This window comes from Anguilla rostrata, chromosome 14, assembly GCF_018555375.3.
Source record: "Anguilla rostrata isolate EN2019 chromosome 14, ASM1855537v3, whole genome shotgun sequence".
NCBI classification, from domain to species: Eukaryota; Metazoa; Chordata; class Actinopteri; order Anguilliformes; family Anguillidae; genus Anguilla; species Anguilla rostrata.
The window spans coordinates 33975847-33992541 of record NC_057946.1 but is presented as its reverse complement, the minus strand read 5'-3'; the positions used below and the strand labels follow the sequence as shown (position 1 = coordinate 33992541).

At 43.3% G+C, this 16695-nt stretch overlaps 1 protein-coding gene across 12 annotated transcripts in view; it reads left to right on the top strand.

The window, feature by feature from the left end:
* Nucleotides 1-16695, top strand: part of LOC135239673 (tropomyosin beta chain) — a 37898-nt gene that overhangs the window by 1019 nt on the left and 20184 nt on the right. For 6 of the 12 annotated variants that reach the window (XM_064308505.1, XM_064308504.1, XM_064308514.1 and 3 more), the window contains exon 2: nt 4692-4817. In XM_064308505.1, coding sequence (XP_064164575.1) covers nt 4692-4817 — 126 coding nt within the window. Of the gene's footprint in view, nt 1-4691; nt 4818-12151; nt 12884-16695 lie in introns of those variants that run through there. The other 6 variants (XM_064308515.1, XM_064308516.1, XM_064308512.1 and 3 more) reach the window with 6 other exon arrangements.

Genomic DNA, 16695 nt, shown 5'->3' with positions numbered 1-16695 from the left:
AAGTGCACGTATTCTAAATTTGTTAAAGTACCTATCCCGTTACTGACGCCGTGTTTTATGTAGTCTCTCATAGTGTACCCTCCGCAGTAATTTGATTCTATGTGACAGATAACCCCCGAGTTATACAACTCATGTACCCAGCTAGCAAGAAGTTGCCTTACACAGCACTACCAAGAACTTAACGTGGGAACGCAAGGCAAAGGCTTGGGATGAAAAATCTCACCGCAACTTCTGCCCGCCCCCTCTGTCCTTCAAACCACTTGACGCGCGAAGGATGAGCACCATTGCGATTCTTGGAAGCTGGCGTTCGAGAGGATGATGTGAATTTAGGGAACGGTTTACCGCACTTGTTTCTGGTAAATGGGGGGGCAGGTTGGAAATAAATGTATTCTGTCAGATACAGAATATGATAATGATAATGATAATTATAGATGTTATATAGACGTTGTATGCCACCTAAAAATCTGTCATGCTGTGTTCAGGGTGAGACCAGCTCTGATGGGCTTGGGCATGACTACATTCGCCAATGATTCAGTCACACTTATTTATATTGCAATTACTGGCTATACAGGATTGACACGGCAGACGATGATATGAGTTACGTGCGTTCTGTGCTTTCAAGCTCAAACAGATGCAGCGCGGCGCATTTGTTGAACCTAGCCGATCAGGTGAAGGCGTGGAAATGAGTGATTGGATAAGGAGAGCCGCAGCATTACGTTCGCCGGCCTTGGGCCTCCGTTTACACCAGTGCTGCTGCGGATTCTGGGTATCTGTTCCCTGTCAGTTATTACATTGTAATAACGTGACTTTGCCTTGAGACTTGTGCTTTCACGAACTTTGATTGAGATGTAACAGCTTGTGCAAGGGGCCTGGTGGCTTCTGGTCTATTCATTACTTGTTTTAAAAGAACTTCCCCTTTACCGGGAGCTCTAATGCTCGGGCGACTACATTTCTGCATTCTGAGTGGTTTCTAGGAATTCTGCGGTCGCTTCCCATTTTTGGCCCTTCTCCCAGAATGCAAAGCTCTCATCTCCTGGCTCCACATCACATTTGGTTCTACTCGATCCCCTACTTGGAAGAATATTTCAGGAGAAACATAAATTGGGCATTCCATTGGCAGATGACACTGGTGAAGTTACAGTAACCAGACACTCCATAGAATGATGCTGTCTGGATGCTTCAAACTGTGCCTGGGGGTGGCCGATGTGTGTTTTGTTCTACGTGAATCCTCCCACCCTTGAGGACCAGTGTCACAGATGGTGGCTAGATCCCCCCCCCCCCCCCAAATACACCTTTAGGACCACAATGTAAAGGAGCTTATTTGCTGTCCTGGATAGAGTTTAGATCAGTACTTGACAATGTTCCTGCTTGAACTTCTTTGTTGTATTTTCAGTCTATCAAACCATCACTGAGCTGGTTATTGGTAGGATATGCAGTAAGGTGGGGCACTTTCCGAGGAGAAGCCACTCCTCTGGCTGACCTCTGCTAGCCACTGAAGAAACAGGCCACAGCGGTGGATCAGACAACATGGCTTTACGACAGATGCCTTTTCACTTTCACCAACTTCCTCCCTCTCAGTAACAGTGAGGAACTTGGCCTTGGCCCACCGGGCCTTGACATCACTAGACCTGGACATCATTTCTGCCGCAGCTTATAGAGGTGTCCTCTGTCCTCATATTGGAACTGGGGGGACGCCCTGTGTTGTATCTCAGGGGTCAGGCTGGACGTATCCCTACGTAGCCTTACAAACTTCCGGTGTTATGAGTCTGACCAGGCTGACTCTGTTGTATGAAATAAATTGGCCCAGCCTCTGAGCACATGCTTTGCTCATAAACTAATATTTTGTTACTTCTTAGGACAAATCATAACTATCATAACAATCATAACAATCATAATGATCACCTCCAACTAGAGGTGATTTGAGCAACTGACCAAACAAACATTCTCTCGATTTGTTAGGTCCAATCATATTTCAGGAACTCAATCCCTAAAACTCTAACTTCCCTTTCCAGACACAGTAGAGACTGAATTTCTGGGGTCTGGGGTCTGGGGTTTCATGGGCCACCTGTGCTCTGGTGACATCTTCCCACAGCCAAGACTCCTTTCTCCCTGTTCGGTTTCTTTCTTTTTTTCTTTTCATTTTGTAAGATGCTGCTCTTTCAGCATGACCCCACTGGCAAGCCACATATAGGATGACCAACTGAGGAAGTTCTCATATCTAAAAGGGAAATGCATCTCACCCTGTTATGATCTTCTCTCCTGTCAGTCACTGCGACCGTGGCCTTGGCAGTTCCCAGTCCTGTCCGGCGTTCTTTTTTTTTAAGGAGGATGCCTTCTTTGAATTCTCATTCCACCCATGGGGGGGGGGGCGTGTAGGGGGGTCAAGGCTCTGTGAAAGCGTGCCAGGGCTGAGGCCTTGTCTCCAGGCCACATGGGACAGCAGCAGTGGGCCGGTGTGGGGATCAGAATGGCACAGTCTATTTGTGATGCTGCCATGCCTGACATAGCTGGGTCCAAAGGCACCGGTAGAATGTGACAGTGGGTAACATAAGAATAGCATTTGTCATGGGGACATGCCATTCTCCCCCTTCCCTGCGACAGCTCACATCAAATGGCTTTTACCATCAGTTTAAAAGAAAACTTTTTTCACCTTTCCCCCCTTTGATTCCATGATGATTCCTCGTATCAATTCACAAGGTGAGGTCATAGCTTTGGTTTGGAATCTGTCCAACCATGAAAATGGCCTTGCTTTCGGAAATAAAACAGGAGTACTGAGTCCCCCGCCCCTCCCCACCTCAGGACTACTGTGGGAGATTTTTCGGGGTCCTGTCAGTGGATGGGGATGCCAGGAGATTCCAAAAAAGGACAGCCTCATGAAAACCTCATGAAAGCACATCCAAACTGTCTTCAGTGGACAATGCCATACCGGCCCAGTTTACTTCCATAGACGGGGCCGCCCCACGCCTCAGAACTTCTCCCCCGATTCCCCGTTGCTAAATAAAGTAAGGGAGTCAGTTGCATTGAAAGAAGACAATAAATAGATGGGGCGTTTTTTTTTGCTTCGACAACACAGTGCTATGTGCTGTGTTGTGGCTGCCAGGATTCTGGATAATGCATGGGTGTTTGGGGGGGAGGGGGGCAGGGGGATGGTTTGGGGGGACTGAAAGGGGAGAGGGAACTTGACCGGCTGTGGCCGGACCGCTGGGTGTGATTCGCGGTGACCACAGCAGTCGTTTATAATTCCGTCCTGCTGCCATCCCCAGATCTGCCCTGGCATTCGGCTGTGTGCACATTTACAGATTTACTGGCGGAGTTTTACAGCCGGGACACGTGGGCGCTAGGATACCACAACCTTCACAGAGCCATTCAGGACATCCCTCACCCCTCACGCCCCAACATACATCTCTGTCACTGTTTCAGTCAGAACCTTCGACCATAAAGCAAAAGTGGCAAATACTTATCCTCTGCTCAAAGGTTTCATATTTTATATTTTGTTGTGGTGTTTTTGTCTCCATTACAATATACCATGGTGTCTTAGTGACTGTGATTACTGATTTTCAGGTTTTGGGGTCTTGTTCAGGCCAATTCTTTGGAAAACAATCAATAATAAAAGCAACAGTGTATGTGCAATGATTTAGTGAGTACATGCTGCACAAGAACATATTGAAACCATTTCAGTACATTGTCATATTAATGTTTGCCATAACTGTAATTCCCATATTAAGATAATGAATTGCCACTTTCACTGTTGGTATAAGATATGCCAACAGTAGTCCATACACAATGTGTGGCTCTTGCACTGCATTAACTGGAAAATATGAATCAACATTAATCTTTTCCATTACAGTCTATTTAATCAATTATTTTATCCCCTGTGAAATTCTCTGATTACTTCATGTTACATTCATGGTCATGCTGTACATCACAGCAAAGTCTAACAAGTGTACAGTTGCGCTGAGACAGAAATGTGAGAATTATAAAAAAAACTATGAGTGAATATGCTAAGCTGCTCTTCTGGGTTGTTGTCAGGGCAACCATAACAGTGATAGATGTTGGCAGCAATAGATGTAGGCAGTGATAGAAGTGGCCATTAATAGCTTTGCACAGAGATAGATGTGGGCTGTGATAGATGTGATGTGGCCATGAATAGCTTTGGGCTGTCATAGATGCAAAGCAGTGATAGATGTATGCAGACACAGATGTGATGTGGACAGTGACAAATGTGGGAAATGATAGATGTGGTCAGTCATAGATGCAAAGCAGTGACAGATGTGTGCAGTCATAGATGTGGGCATTGATAAATGTGGCCATGAATAGCTTTGAGCAGTCACAGATGTGGGCAGTCATAGATGTGGGCATTGATAAATGTGGCCATGAATAGCTTTGGTCAGTCATAGATGCGAGCAGTGATAGATGTGGGCTTGATAAATGTGGCCATGAATAGCTTTAGTCAGTCATAGATGCGGGCAGCCATAGATGTGGGCATTGATAAATGTGGCCATGAATTGCTTTGGTCAGTCATAGATGTGGGCAGTCATAGATGCAAAGCAGTGATAGATGAGTCATAGATGCACAGCAGTGATAGATGTGAGCGATAGTAACAGCTGTGGGCAGCCGTAGCTGTGTATCAGACGCAGGCATGCCCAGCTGCAGAGTGCTGACGGCGGTGTGTGTCTCCCCCTGTCTCCCAGCTGGAGGAGGAGCTGCAGGCCCTTCAGAAGAAGCTGAAGGGTGTGGAGGATGAGCTGGACAAGTACTCCGAGTCCCTGAAGGATGCGCAGGAGAAGCTGGAGCAGGCGGAGAAGAAGGCCGCTGACGTGAGTGACCGGGCGAGAGAAGCCACACGCTGACCCAGTGGGCCGGCCATGGTTGAAATGCGTAAACACTGAAATACCTTCAGATACCTACCATCATTTTTGTAAGGCCCGGTTACTCAAATTATTGTCCTCAAGGGCTGAGAACTGCTGGTTTTCCACCCTCCCTTTACCTGGGAGCCAGGTGTGAAGATATTGTCTGGCCAATCTGAGATAATTGTGCAGTTAATTTCCTGGAAGAAGAACACCAGGGCTGGATTTGAGTAACCATGATCTAAAGAGTTTTTTAAAAATACATACAGGTATTTGACCAAAAATTAGGTCACACAATCACATTTGCACCCTTTACAAACTGTGAGCGCACATCTAGGAACTGCCATGACAGCAGGTTTATGAATTTAATTGGATAAACAAAAACTCTGCTTTACTGCTAATTGGATGATGAATCATCACTGTGAACACCAAATCACTGTCTAAAGACTTCTTTGGATTAGTGTCAAATGAGATTCTGTTTTCAATGAAAACCACAAGGGGGCGTTGTTGGCATACATATGATTGAAATTCAAACTTAAAAATAATTTTATGAAGGAAAAAACTAGAAAAATATGTAGTTTTTTGTTAATATTTAGATTTAATTTAGAAAATCGTGGCAGCAGTGAAAACATCAAAACCCAAGTTATAAATAGCAATTATAAAGTTATAATTTATATTATTAAATTATCTCATATTGATTTACCGAAGTGTCCCAGGTTATGATTATGTTATTAATTATCATTAGCGGTAGATGCACAGTATCATCGGTTGGATAGAATATCGTAAAATTAATTAATATTAATGAGCTGAACGATTTTTAAATAGCTGGCATTTGTGGTTTTACGACTGTTTTGGCTGTAAATTCGCAGCATTTATCCATCGCTGTCATTAGAGCGGGCTTTGCAAGCTAATACCCTGTGCAAATGTTCTCAGCCTTAAATGTGTGGTAAATAAATTATCCAGCTGTCAGATCTCAGCGTTCTCCATTGCCCCCTGGTGGGCTGAGTCAGCACTACATAAGGGTTAGCAACCTGTACCTGCCACTCAAACGGCGACAGCCCCGCCTCCCTGTAACTTTTCTATGAGCCTCAGCTGGGCGGATGACCTCACTGTCGACAGCTGGCGTGGGGAAAGTGGCAGACTGTACCAGTATCAGATTCTGTACACACATCATAAACCGTGTCGACACCTCCGCGTGAATGCTGTGCATTTTAATGAACTTTAAGGAGGTGGAGTGAGTCTTACTTGTAAGTGCATGTGTAGGTGTGTGGGTGTATGTGTGTGCATTTGCGTGCATGTGTGTTTGTGTGTGTGTGTGCATGCGCGCGTGTGTGTGTGTGCATCAAGCTGGATCAATGGCGAAATTATCTGCGCCGCTCGTGGAGATGAATGATCTTTTGGCGACCCGCTGACAGTCTGCTCCTGAAATATCGCCCGGGCGACCTTCACCGGGATTAATTTCCTAATAATCTCTCTAGCAGCAGTTGTACAGTTATAGCAGGCATTTTAATGTGGGCAGAATTGCCTGCCATGTCCTGGCACACACCACTGAGCCTTTCATCCTGTCTCAAGATAGCAACCAGTCATGATGCACAGGCCCTACAGGCACACATTTTCAATGCTTTTGCTACTAATGCTACTCAGTTCCCAGCCTCAAAACTATACTATGATACTAACTCACTTTGGATTCACTTTGAATTTACTGGTATGGCCTAATGAGCTTGGCAGTTATCTATTGGAGTCAGATGTAATGTAAATTAATTAAGCTAGGAATGATTTGTGATAAAAATGTAGTTTCAATATCAGCATTAGGAGTCAAAGTTGAAACTCGTGCCAGCTGGCCATAGATTTTGTAGATGAGTGCAAATCAGGAGTGATCCACTTCCATGAAAGGTTAATATCCTAAATACAAGGAAACAGTCTACAAGGAAATGTTTGAGAAGCACTATATAAAGTTTTTCATATTATCAATTCCAGATAACTTACAAAAAACTTGCTTTTAAACAATTGTGCTCAATATGAATCAATATATTATACTTATTTCACCATTAGAGAATATTGGTGCATTTGCAGAAAACACCTGTTTGTCACACAACCTTTTGAAGACTCATTATTTACCTTCAGTTAAGTCAGATATTTGTTCTATGTTCTTCCAAGTCTAAAACTAGCTTTACATTGTTTCTATGAGTATGTAGAAATGAGCACATATGTATTCCTGACTTTTATTGATTTGCAAACAGTTCTATGTTAGACAAGATCTCACAAGGTCACCACAAGCTGCTCTGTTTGTTTGACCCGGCATAGTTCAGTGCTTGGCTTAGTGAATGAAAATAATATAATTGCTTGTGTTTAAAGCACCGAGTAATCTACTGCACTTAGACATAATCAGGACACCGCAACTGCTATAGACCGTTTTAAATGTAGGGCTAGAAATGATTTGTCTCTTCTTGTGTAGAAGTGTGGAGAAAGCCAACTGAATTTGGATATTTGAAATTGACTTTTTATGAATTTTTGCAAAAAGTCTGAGTTTCTGTGTACCTTGTAATAGGTCTTAATCATAGTGGAGTTTTTTTTCCCATGTTAGGGACATTATTTTGTTTTCTATTTTAACTGTATTTTTTCATGAGAATAAACAGATTATAATGCATGATATCTCAACAGCCATGGCTCTGGAGTGCTGCTGTTGGAGTATCCATGCTGGCATATGAAAATGGTGTGGGTGTGTGTGCTCAAAGGCTAACTGTAGCCATCATAGCCTCTGTGATAAGGCTGAATTTATAACTGTTTGAAATACCTTAACCAGTAACACTAAAAATACGAGTACGGTTCCTGCAGTTAACTGACAATAAGTGAGACCTCTGTTTTCAAGATTATTCAGAAAAAAAAATCTTCTGTGATACGATTGTATGCCTTGGCTTGTAACATATTTAATTGAGAATTTTCCTGGATCTTCTTCTTTTTTTCCAAAATTTCCAGCATCTAAATAGTCAAAGTATTTCAAACTTTTAATTTGGTCCAGCAATTTTATGCAAATTTCGCATTAGCGCTTGTGTCACGTAAAGAACAATAGCAGTCCTGTAACCCTCTGTTACATCCTGAGGTTCTAACATGGGCCTGTCCTGTCCCCTCAATGACCACTAACTGCCCCATTAATCAGTTACAAAGCCTTCCTGTTAATACAACTCCCTATCCCACCGTTGGCAGATATCAGACCGTCGCTGTCAGCAGGCTTGTTATTTTAACGCAGCAGTCCATCCACCCGCTCTCGTATAAACCTTCAAAAATGCTGGGTTTTACCAGTAGGCCTACTTCCCTCTGCCAGGGTTCAGAATGAAAGTGCCTTTATCCCACGCCACATAACCTAACCTAACAGGACAGACCATCCCACCAAATATGACCAGTCTGCTCATTCCCACAACTGAGCTCTTTTTTAAATCCCCTCCCTTTTCCTGCCGCTGTTCCATTCATCACCGATTCCGCCTCTTCCTGCCCAATCAACACGCAGGCCTAATAAAATGATGTCAGTGGCGTTGTTATCTCGGCTTCGACCATAAGTTTATCCTCCGCAATAAATCTCTCCGCGCTCCCAGGATTAACGGAAGTGCACGCACTGAAGCGCACTGTAATGCACCTCGGAATGGTCCTTTTTCCACGGCTTACTGTAAATTCACGCGCATACTGCATGTGAAGTGATTCTATCGCACACAAGCAGGAATTCAGTGCTGGCATTGCCGTGCAAAGCACACTGACGACTGCAGATATTAACGCCTCGGCAACTTTTCGGGGCAATTTAATACCCGCCTCACAGTGCGGTGGTCGCTCCGTCAAATCTTTTTTTAGACATGACAGAGAACGTTAGATGGTTGTATCACTTCGCGGTAATCACTGCTGTCACAGTGATGCTGGAATCGAGCTGGACTCCAAACTACCCTGTAACCATTATATCAAGTATAGGTTTGGTTGTATAGCCTACGTTGAGCCTGCAAAAATGTGTGCTGATCCGCACAGAGAAGACGTTTAAGACTGGAAACAGTATCAGCATCGAATCCTTTAATAAACTTGGGGTTTGACGAGTTGTAACTAGAACCTTGTCCTGGTATCTCAACTCGTTGACTCGAGCAAAGATTTTATCTTTATTTAACGTCTCTAAGGGGGGCTTGCCCCCCCCCCCCCCGCCCCGTTGGGTTTTTACAATTACGTGACTAAAAAAGGAAAAGAATTGCAGGAATGCAGCCATTTGTTTATAGTTTAGTGAAGTCATGGTCTCCAGCTCTGGCTCAGCGCTTTACAAGGAGTGACTCGCTACAGACTGGACTGTGTGAAAATCTCTCTCTCTCTCTCTCAATAAACAATAAAACAAATGAATTAATAAACTTGATCACAAAAACCATTTACGTGCACAATATACCAGTACATTCCATATAATTGACTCATAAAAATCTTCATAAAAAACAAAGTTAAATCCATCAGCTTTCACAAGCTTATTTTCTAAATACCTAGTTATTTACTTTAATAGGCCTATTGTATAATTCACAAGAAGAGTGGAGATGTGTAATTCACATACATGTGTTCAGTAGATCCAAGCATTTTTAGCCAATTCACAGCCAGCCTCTGTTTAAAACAAGTGTTCAGGGGTTTTACTTGCAGTAAGACACTGGTCTGGGCATGGCTACTGTCACAATAAAAGACAATGGCCAACAGTCAGGGTGTCAGGGTTTCAGGACATTCTTCAACCCGAATATCAAAGGTGGGATAGCATCCGGACTTGTCAAGAGGCAGGGTGTCAGTTTGCAGGTTAACCCCAGGCTCACTGTTCTCTAGCGCCCTCCTCTGGTCAGTCAATCCCCTGTGTATAGGTTTTATGTGTCACTCCACAGTATTACATGCCAATAGTCAGTACTGGAGTCCTGTGGTTTAATATACAATTGGCCAAAGGATTGCCTCAGAGAGTGAGGGTTTTAGTTCACGGCTTAAAGGGATAGTCTTATTTCAGAGGGTTTTGTATATCATTTCAGTTTCAGTGTATGTTTTTGATTGGTGTAGACCGTTTTAATGTGCTATGAAGGATATTTTTATATTTTCAGAGGTTTTGAATGACTTGCCAGCTTTAAATTCCTTTAAAGTTGAGAGGTTATTATCCCATTAAATCAGGGCTGTCAAAAAACCTGCAAAGGGGTCACTGTGTCTGTGGGTTTTTGTGGTTTCCTTTCAATCAGCTGCCAATAAAGGCCTTGAGAACAAGGTGTGCAGATTCTTTAGCCAATCGATGGCTTAAATGAACCACTAATGCCGAGAACACTTTGAAGACCAGCAGATACTGTGGGCCTCAATGACATGAGTTTGACACCTGAGCTTTAAGTGCTTCAGTAAATATCCAACCATCCATTTGCTTAAACCGCTTATTCCTGGTCAGGGTCACAGGCGGCTGGAGCCTATCCCAGCATGCAGTGGGTGAGAGGCCACAAATCCATCACAGGACGCACACACCATTCACTCACACATTCATACCTAGGGGCAATTTAGTCTACAATTAGCCTACCTGCATGTCTTTGGACTGTGGGCGGAAACCAAAGTACCTGGCAGAAACCCACGCGGACACAGAAAGAACATGCAAACACAGAAAGGCCCTTGGTCTGGATTCGAACTCGGTACCGCCTTGCCGTGAGACGCCTTAATTTCTTTCTGTATTAATAGATTTTATGTTTTTAAAAGCATGTAAGTTGTGGGTAAAACGGAGCTCTGCTCTGTCTGCTTGTCTCATAAATGCCTAAATGTAAAAGTAAATGTTTAACTGAAGGCATTAACTGGAAAAAGGATGAGAACGTCTCACCAACAGGGGGCAGTGTAATCACCATTTGCTTTTTCTGTGAGTCTCAGGTAGTCCACCCAGAGCCCAGGGAGAGGTAATGTCTTGATGAAAAAAATTACCATCTGATGAGACCAGGACCCACATTCATAAATGCGTCTCAGAGTAGGACTGCTGATCTGGGATCAGTTTAGCCTTTTAGTTCTCACTGGATAAGGCTGGAATATGGACTGGGGAAACCCAGAGCACTGACCCCAGATCAGTACTCTGACTCTGAGGCACAAGACAATGAGCACTATTTGACCTCATCGTCACGGCGACGCCAGCATAGAAACGGTTGCGACACAACACCTGAGGATACCAAGCTGTCAACTGAACCTGACAGACAAGGGGAATCGGGTTATGTTTAAACATAAACATGAGAAAGTCATATCGGTAAGGAAGCACAGTTGAATCACACAGTATCCATTATAAACAAGCACATGCATTGAAATCATGGTGTTGACACCACAGGTGTACCCCCACTGCCTAAAAAATGAAAGGAATAAAAAGACACCATCATCTCCTTAAAGCTGTAACAGCAAAGTAACTCACCCTGACTCACATAATAACTGTTTTGAGACATATGCAGGTTACTTTACTGCCATTTAGTGGACACTCTTATCCTGAGCGACTTACAATGCAAGCACAAGTGCAAAGATCAGGGAAAGATCCAAGTGCAGTAAAAGCCCAAGGAGGGGAAAAGATGGTTTGCCAATATTCGTCAACTGGCTGGAGTGAGACTTTCAATTTTGACATTGTCTGGTGACCTGGGGGTGAGGGGGGTGGAGATTACGATTGCAGACTTGGGGGGGTGGGGGTGTAAGACATTAGAATATAGCTAACCCCAGGTTTATTTGTGTTGTGCTGTACAGTAAATTTGCACAGTTAATTTGGGAGTCAAACTCAGTGCGCTCAGTCACAATCCAAATCTTAGTAAAGGCCCAAAACAAAACAATGTTTATTTTACTTAAATGCAGTGCTGGGATTTGTTTCAGCATTGCCTCAGGACAACGTGATTTTACAGAAACACCACTGAGCAAAAGAATTTACTTTAGTATGGGTTTGTGCATGTATGCAGACAATATGACACAGCGCTGAGGAAAGCATGAACAAGTTTCAAGCACATTAATCTGAATTAAACTCAAAACATTTTCATTAATACTCCTGCCTCTCATCAAAAATAATATAATTATTATGGCCAACTCTGCCACTGTTTCTAAAATGTAATCCTAAGGGGTCCATTTAAGAACGTGAAGAAACGTCCTGTCAAGAACATGAATGTATGAAGGAGTTTCGTACCATGTGAGGTCATATAACAGGTGCACCTCAAGGGCCCATCCATTTCAGGATTTTGCGCCAACTTCTGCTCTTAATTATTTAATTAGCTCAACCATATCTTGGATCTGACACTTGTATTTAAGTACTAGCTGCCACAAACTGCAAGAGTATCCTAAAGATTTCCTGTGCTCAAGTACAGAATGAGTCTATGTTGTTTATAGAACTATCAGAAAACTAAAACTAAGGTAATTGGTCGGAATGAAAAACAAGCACGCAAACCCTCCAGGACCAGAGTTGTGCACCGCTGTCATATAACAATAAGCTGTCCTTGGAGTTTTTTTCCTAATGCGTTACTAGTCCTTTAACATACAGCCGGCCTCTGACCTGTGACATCATCTGAGGAAAAAGAAAAAACGCTGCAGTCGGAGAGGTTGGGAGTGCGGCGGAGTTCAACTTTTCCCCCCTCATTTCGAGAGAATCCCAAACGCGATTGTTCTGAGCTAGAGGACAATGCGAATTAAGGGGTCACCTTAAAAGGTAGCATTTCCACGAACTCTGACGCATTTTCCCCGAAAAGGGCGTCACAAAATATCTCATTTTTAAGGACTGACTTATCCTTAGGTGGACCCCTGGAAATGTTTGCATAGTCATTTGTGTTAGCTTTACAAAAGCTGAGGTGTTGACCGACGTTGTCGAGCTAGTTTGAAAAGACGCGAAATTGCCTCGACGCACTGAGACTTCTGCATTCGGATACACTTGGTGCTTGGATACACTTGCCATGGCCGGAGCGACGTCGATCGAAGCCGTGAAAAGAAAAATACAGACCTTGCAACAACAGGCGGACGATGCGGAGGACCGGGCCGAAAGTCTCCAACGGGAGGTGGATGCAGAGAGACAGGCCAGAGAAAGAGTAAGATCACTTGTAACGGTGTTGAGTCACTCTTTGTCATGCCATCATTGCTTGAGTTAAATGTTTACGAATAATTTAGAATATATATGACTGCGTTCCATATTACCTATTAATATTTCCGTTGGTTCACTTGACTACATTCCACGCTATCTGCGTGTAAATATCCGTTACCTTTCAGCGTTTCCTTAGAATGTTCGTAAACTGTCACGGCTTTGTCTGACATTCCCGTGAAATGAACTGTACTGAATGTTTCATCTTTGTTTCCAGGTTATTCTGGATGTCCAGGTTAATTTTTATTTTATTTTTTACAGTATTTATTTAGATGACACGTTACATGCGAATAACTGTATGGTAGCAAGGTAGCTAATTGGATTCATTCAGAAATTACTGAAGTATGGGTACTGTTTGTGTTCAAGTACACTTACGGAATTAACAAGATGATTAGGTATAAAACAATGAGCATGATCATATGAGAACATTTTAGCGTGCGCGTTTTTTAACCGAGAAAATGCAGTAATTGATCCCTACCTTTATTTATTGTAACGTGGATTAAAGCGTTTACTGTTAAATTGGAGCTGAGAACATACAAGATTAAAGTTTAATTTTGACACATCAAGCACAGGGGAAACTCCAACTTTCTATGCATTATTTAAAAATGTAGCGGCGTTTCAGGTAACATGAAGGAGTGATGTCTCCTATGTCCTGTGGTGTGTGGAATGGTGAATTATTGTATAATAATGAAGCCCTATTTGGGTCTGAAGAGTCCACGATTTCTTCAAAATGGAGGGTGGGTGTTGGCCGAACTGGATGTGGAAAACGAGGACTGGCTAGTGTGAAATGCGAAATTTTGAAGTGCTCTATAAAGATCACTTTACCCAAATGCTCTTGCTGTACTTGTTTTGCGCAAAAAATTCTTACAGTGCGAAATATGTGACGCGGCAATATAGAACTATTTTCGACCGGACACTGAAGTCGGACGTAAACCACCCTGTAGTTGAATTTGTTTCGAACTATTTCATATTGTTTGCGTTAAAAAAGTATCTTCTATCTCTCCTTTTTAAATGAGGGGGACAAAAAAACATTTAGTCTCAGGTTCAGAGTCCACGACTCTGTTCAACGCCGGTCAGTTCGTATAGGTAACGTTTTTTTTGTTGTTTTTTTCATTTTGTGATGCGCATTTAGTCATATTTACTATGTTGTACGACGTCGCTTTGGAGCATAATACTGTATTCAAGGCTTTGGTACTCCAGTTTACTAGTTTCCATTTAGCTGGACAGTTCTGTGTTAAATTGTAGCCTATATCGCCCCGTCAATAATTATTCTAGCAAAACAGTGCGTTAATACTTCTAGTTGCGCATTTCATACGTGTATCTTGGTGTTGGAATTTTAAAAGGTGCAGCTTGCGCTGTGGTGTTTGAAGTAGGGATACAATAAAACCCAATGCATGTACTACAAAGGAAATTGCACAGTGCGGTTTGAGCAATAAAATGCGCTGCTTCTATACCCCCTGCGGGCAATTCCGGTTGAAGTCATTGTAGCCTGTCGCCTGTTTGTTTAAACTGATTCACTGTTGTCTATGAGATGAGCACTTGAGCTGTTGGCTGGGAACGGCGCCGATGGCCGGCAGGACGGTGTGTAATTAGGCGTGCTTTAGCCTGTGTGCATTCGTCCCTGACATCCAAAAGGCCGTCGGTTTAGCCTGCTAATGAGCTGATTACGCTCCTCTGCGCATTTCAGAAGTGGCTGTTCACCTGCCCTCACTGCTTAAAAAGATTTCCTTCCGATATCTCAATTAGAAAAGTCACCTGATAATGAACGGGTTTTTTTGTTTTGTATCTGTCATTGCAAATAATGGCATGTTCAAAATAACTATCTCAATAATATACAATAGCGTAGGCTACACGTTTTGTTTCGCTTCACTGAATAAATTCATTAAAAATAAAACGACAATGGCAATGCAAGCCTTTTATTATTGTATCTGGTCATATTTATTTTATTCTTCCCCCAAAACCCCCACGTTAGTTAGATACTAATCCGAGTGCCGGAAATGGAGCCACGGAGAGATGATTTGAGGTGCTGTTTTGCAACCTGGATCCGCTTCCTGAGTCCCCCTCTCGTGGCCTTGTAACAGTAGGCCCGGCTTTCTTTGGCTGTCTGCCTCACTGGCCGGGCGAGGTGGTTAATCATTTCCCGACTTTAAGAGAGGAGCCTAAGCAAACGGCCTTGGGAAGATTAAGCTTGGACGTGCGCGTGCGCGCGCTCCCACTGCCAAGGACCTACGATTTGCAGGCAAACATTTCCTTCAATAGGGTGGCATGTGGTGGGGATGGAGGTGCAGGGAGAGAGGAGAGAACATCTGCAGTATAAAGTCACGATTTAGGACTATGGTTATATTTCCTCTCCACTTGGATGTAGTGCCAACATCTACTTGGAAGGAGTTGGGCAGTTGGTTCAAATTAGATGGGAATTGGGTTTAGGGAATTAAGTGGCTTTGTGATGGGAAGGGAGATGGTTGAACGTTACCCAAAAGCCCTTCATTCACAGTCAAGAATAATAATGGTACCATGTGATATAGGGAAAGTCTGCTTAAAATCACCATCAGGAAATTCTTTATCAAATCAACCTGAAGCCTCTTGTCTTAATCCGTCTGCCAAACAATGTCAGCTTGAAGGCTTGTGCTAATTAATAGAGAGCCTGCAGTCTGTGATGAATGTCAAAAGTTTATTTTGTATAATGAAAAGAGGGGGGAGAGAAGTCGGATGAATCGGACGATTAACTGAAGGACGTGTCGTGAATGGGCTCTGGAACGTACGGAATGTCACAAGCAGCATTCCCGACTTTCCCGTCCAGCTCCCTGGGGAAGGGGAGCAGATTTATGGGATTTGGCTGGCCGCTGGTTTGATTAGCCATCTTCCTTAAGCAATAACACTGGGAGCCATTGTTCAGCCATGGCGCGCTGGGGGACCCCCACGGCCGGCTGGCTGGCCTCTCTAGGAATCTTGGAATTTTGGAATGTGCATATGCTCCCCCTGCCCCCCCCCCCCCCAAAAAAGTCTCTCAACAGCATCCACTTACGTCCTCATCCACCCACTTGATTAGCCCGAGCCTTCTGTACTGCAAGGAGGAACGCTTCAGGTACAAATATGAGATCCTTATTGGTAATCGCCATCCCTCTGATCACTGGCTGAGCTTCAAACATAAAAGTGAATTTTGACATCCCCCCCACCCCCCAATTTTCGGGGCTGAGCAACACTTGATGATATCTGGAGGTCTCTAATTTGGTTGAATGCAAATGACAGACATAAGGGGTTCAAAATGGCCCCTTTTCAGAAAGGAACAGACATAATTCAGTCCCTTCATGATGTTGAAAATAAAATTCCACTGCTTGCTGTGTCCATCAGGATTTTCAGAGTTTTTTAATATACTCCATGGTCATTAATATACTACATTTTACTCTTGTGTGGGCAAAACTGCCAAATGGGTTATGTGCATCACCGAGGGGAAAAACACTGAGATGTTCCTTATAGTTGTACACTAATTTGGCAATTGCATAAATGTACACAAAGGTACATTTTCCATCTCTTTCATGGACCTGGAGTCAATTGAATAAACTGAATAATGCAACAAAGTAATCCCTGACAAGCATCAAAATGTACAAATGGATTGGAGCTGCAGTGGTCATCTGTATATATGGAACTGTGCAACACCTCATTTAAAATGGACCCTGTCCGCTGGGCTCATTTCAAGGTTTGTGATGTTTGTTAATCGGCTGAGTAGAAGAGTGCTTTCATAGCTGCAGTGTTCAATCAGCT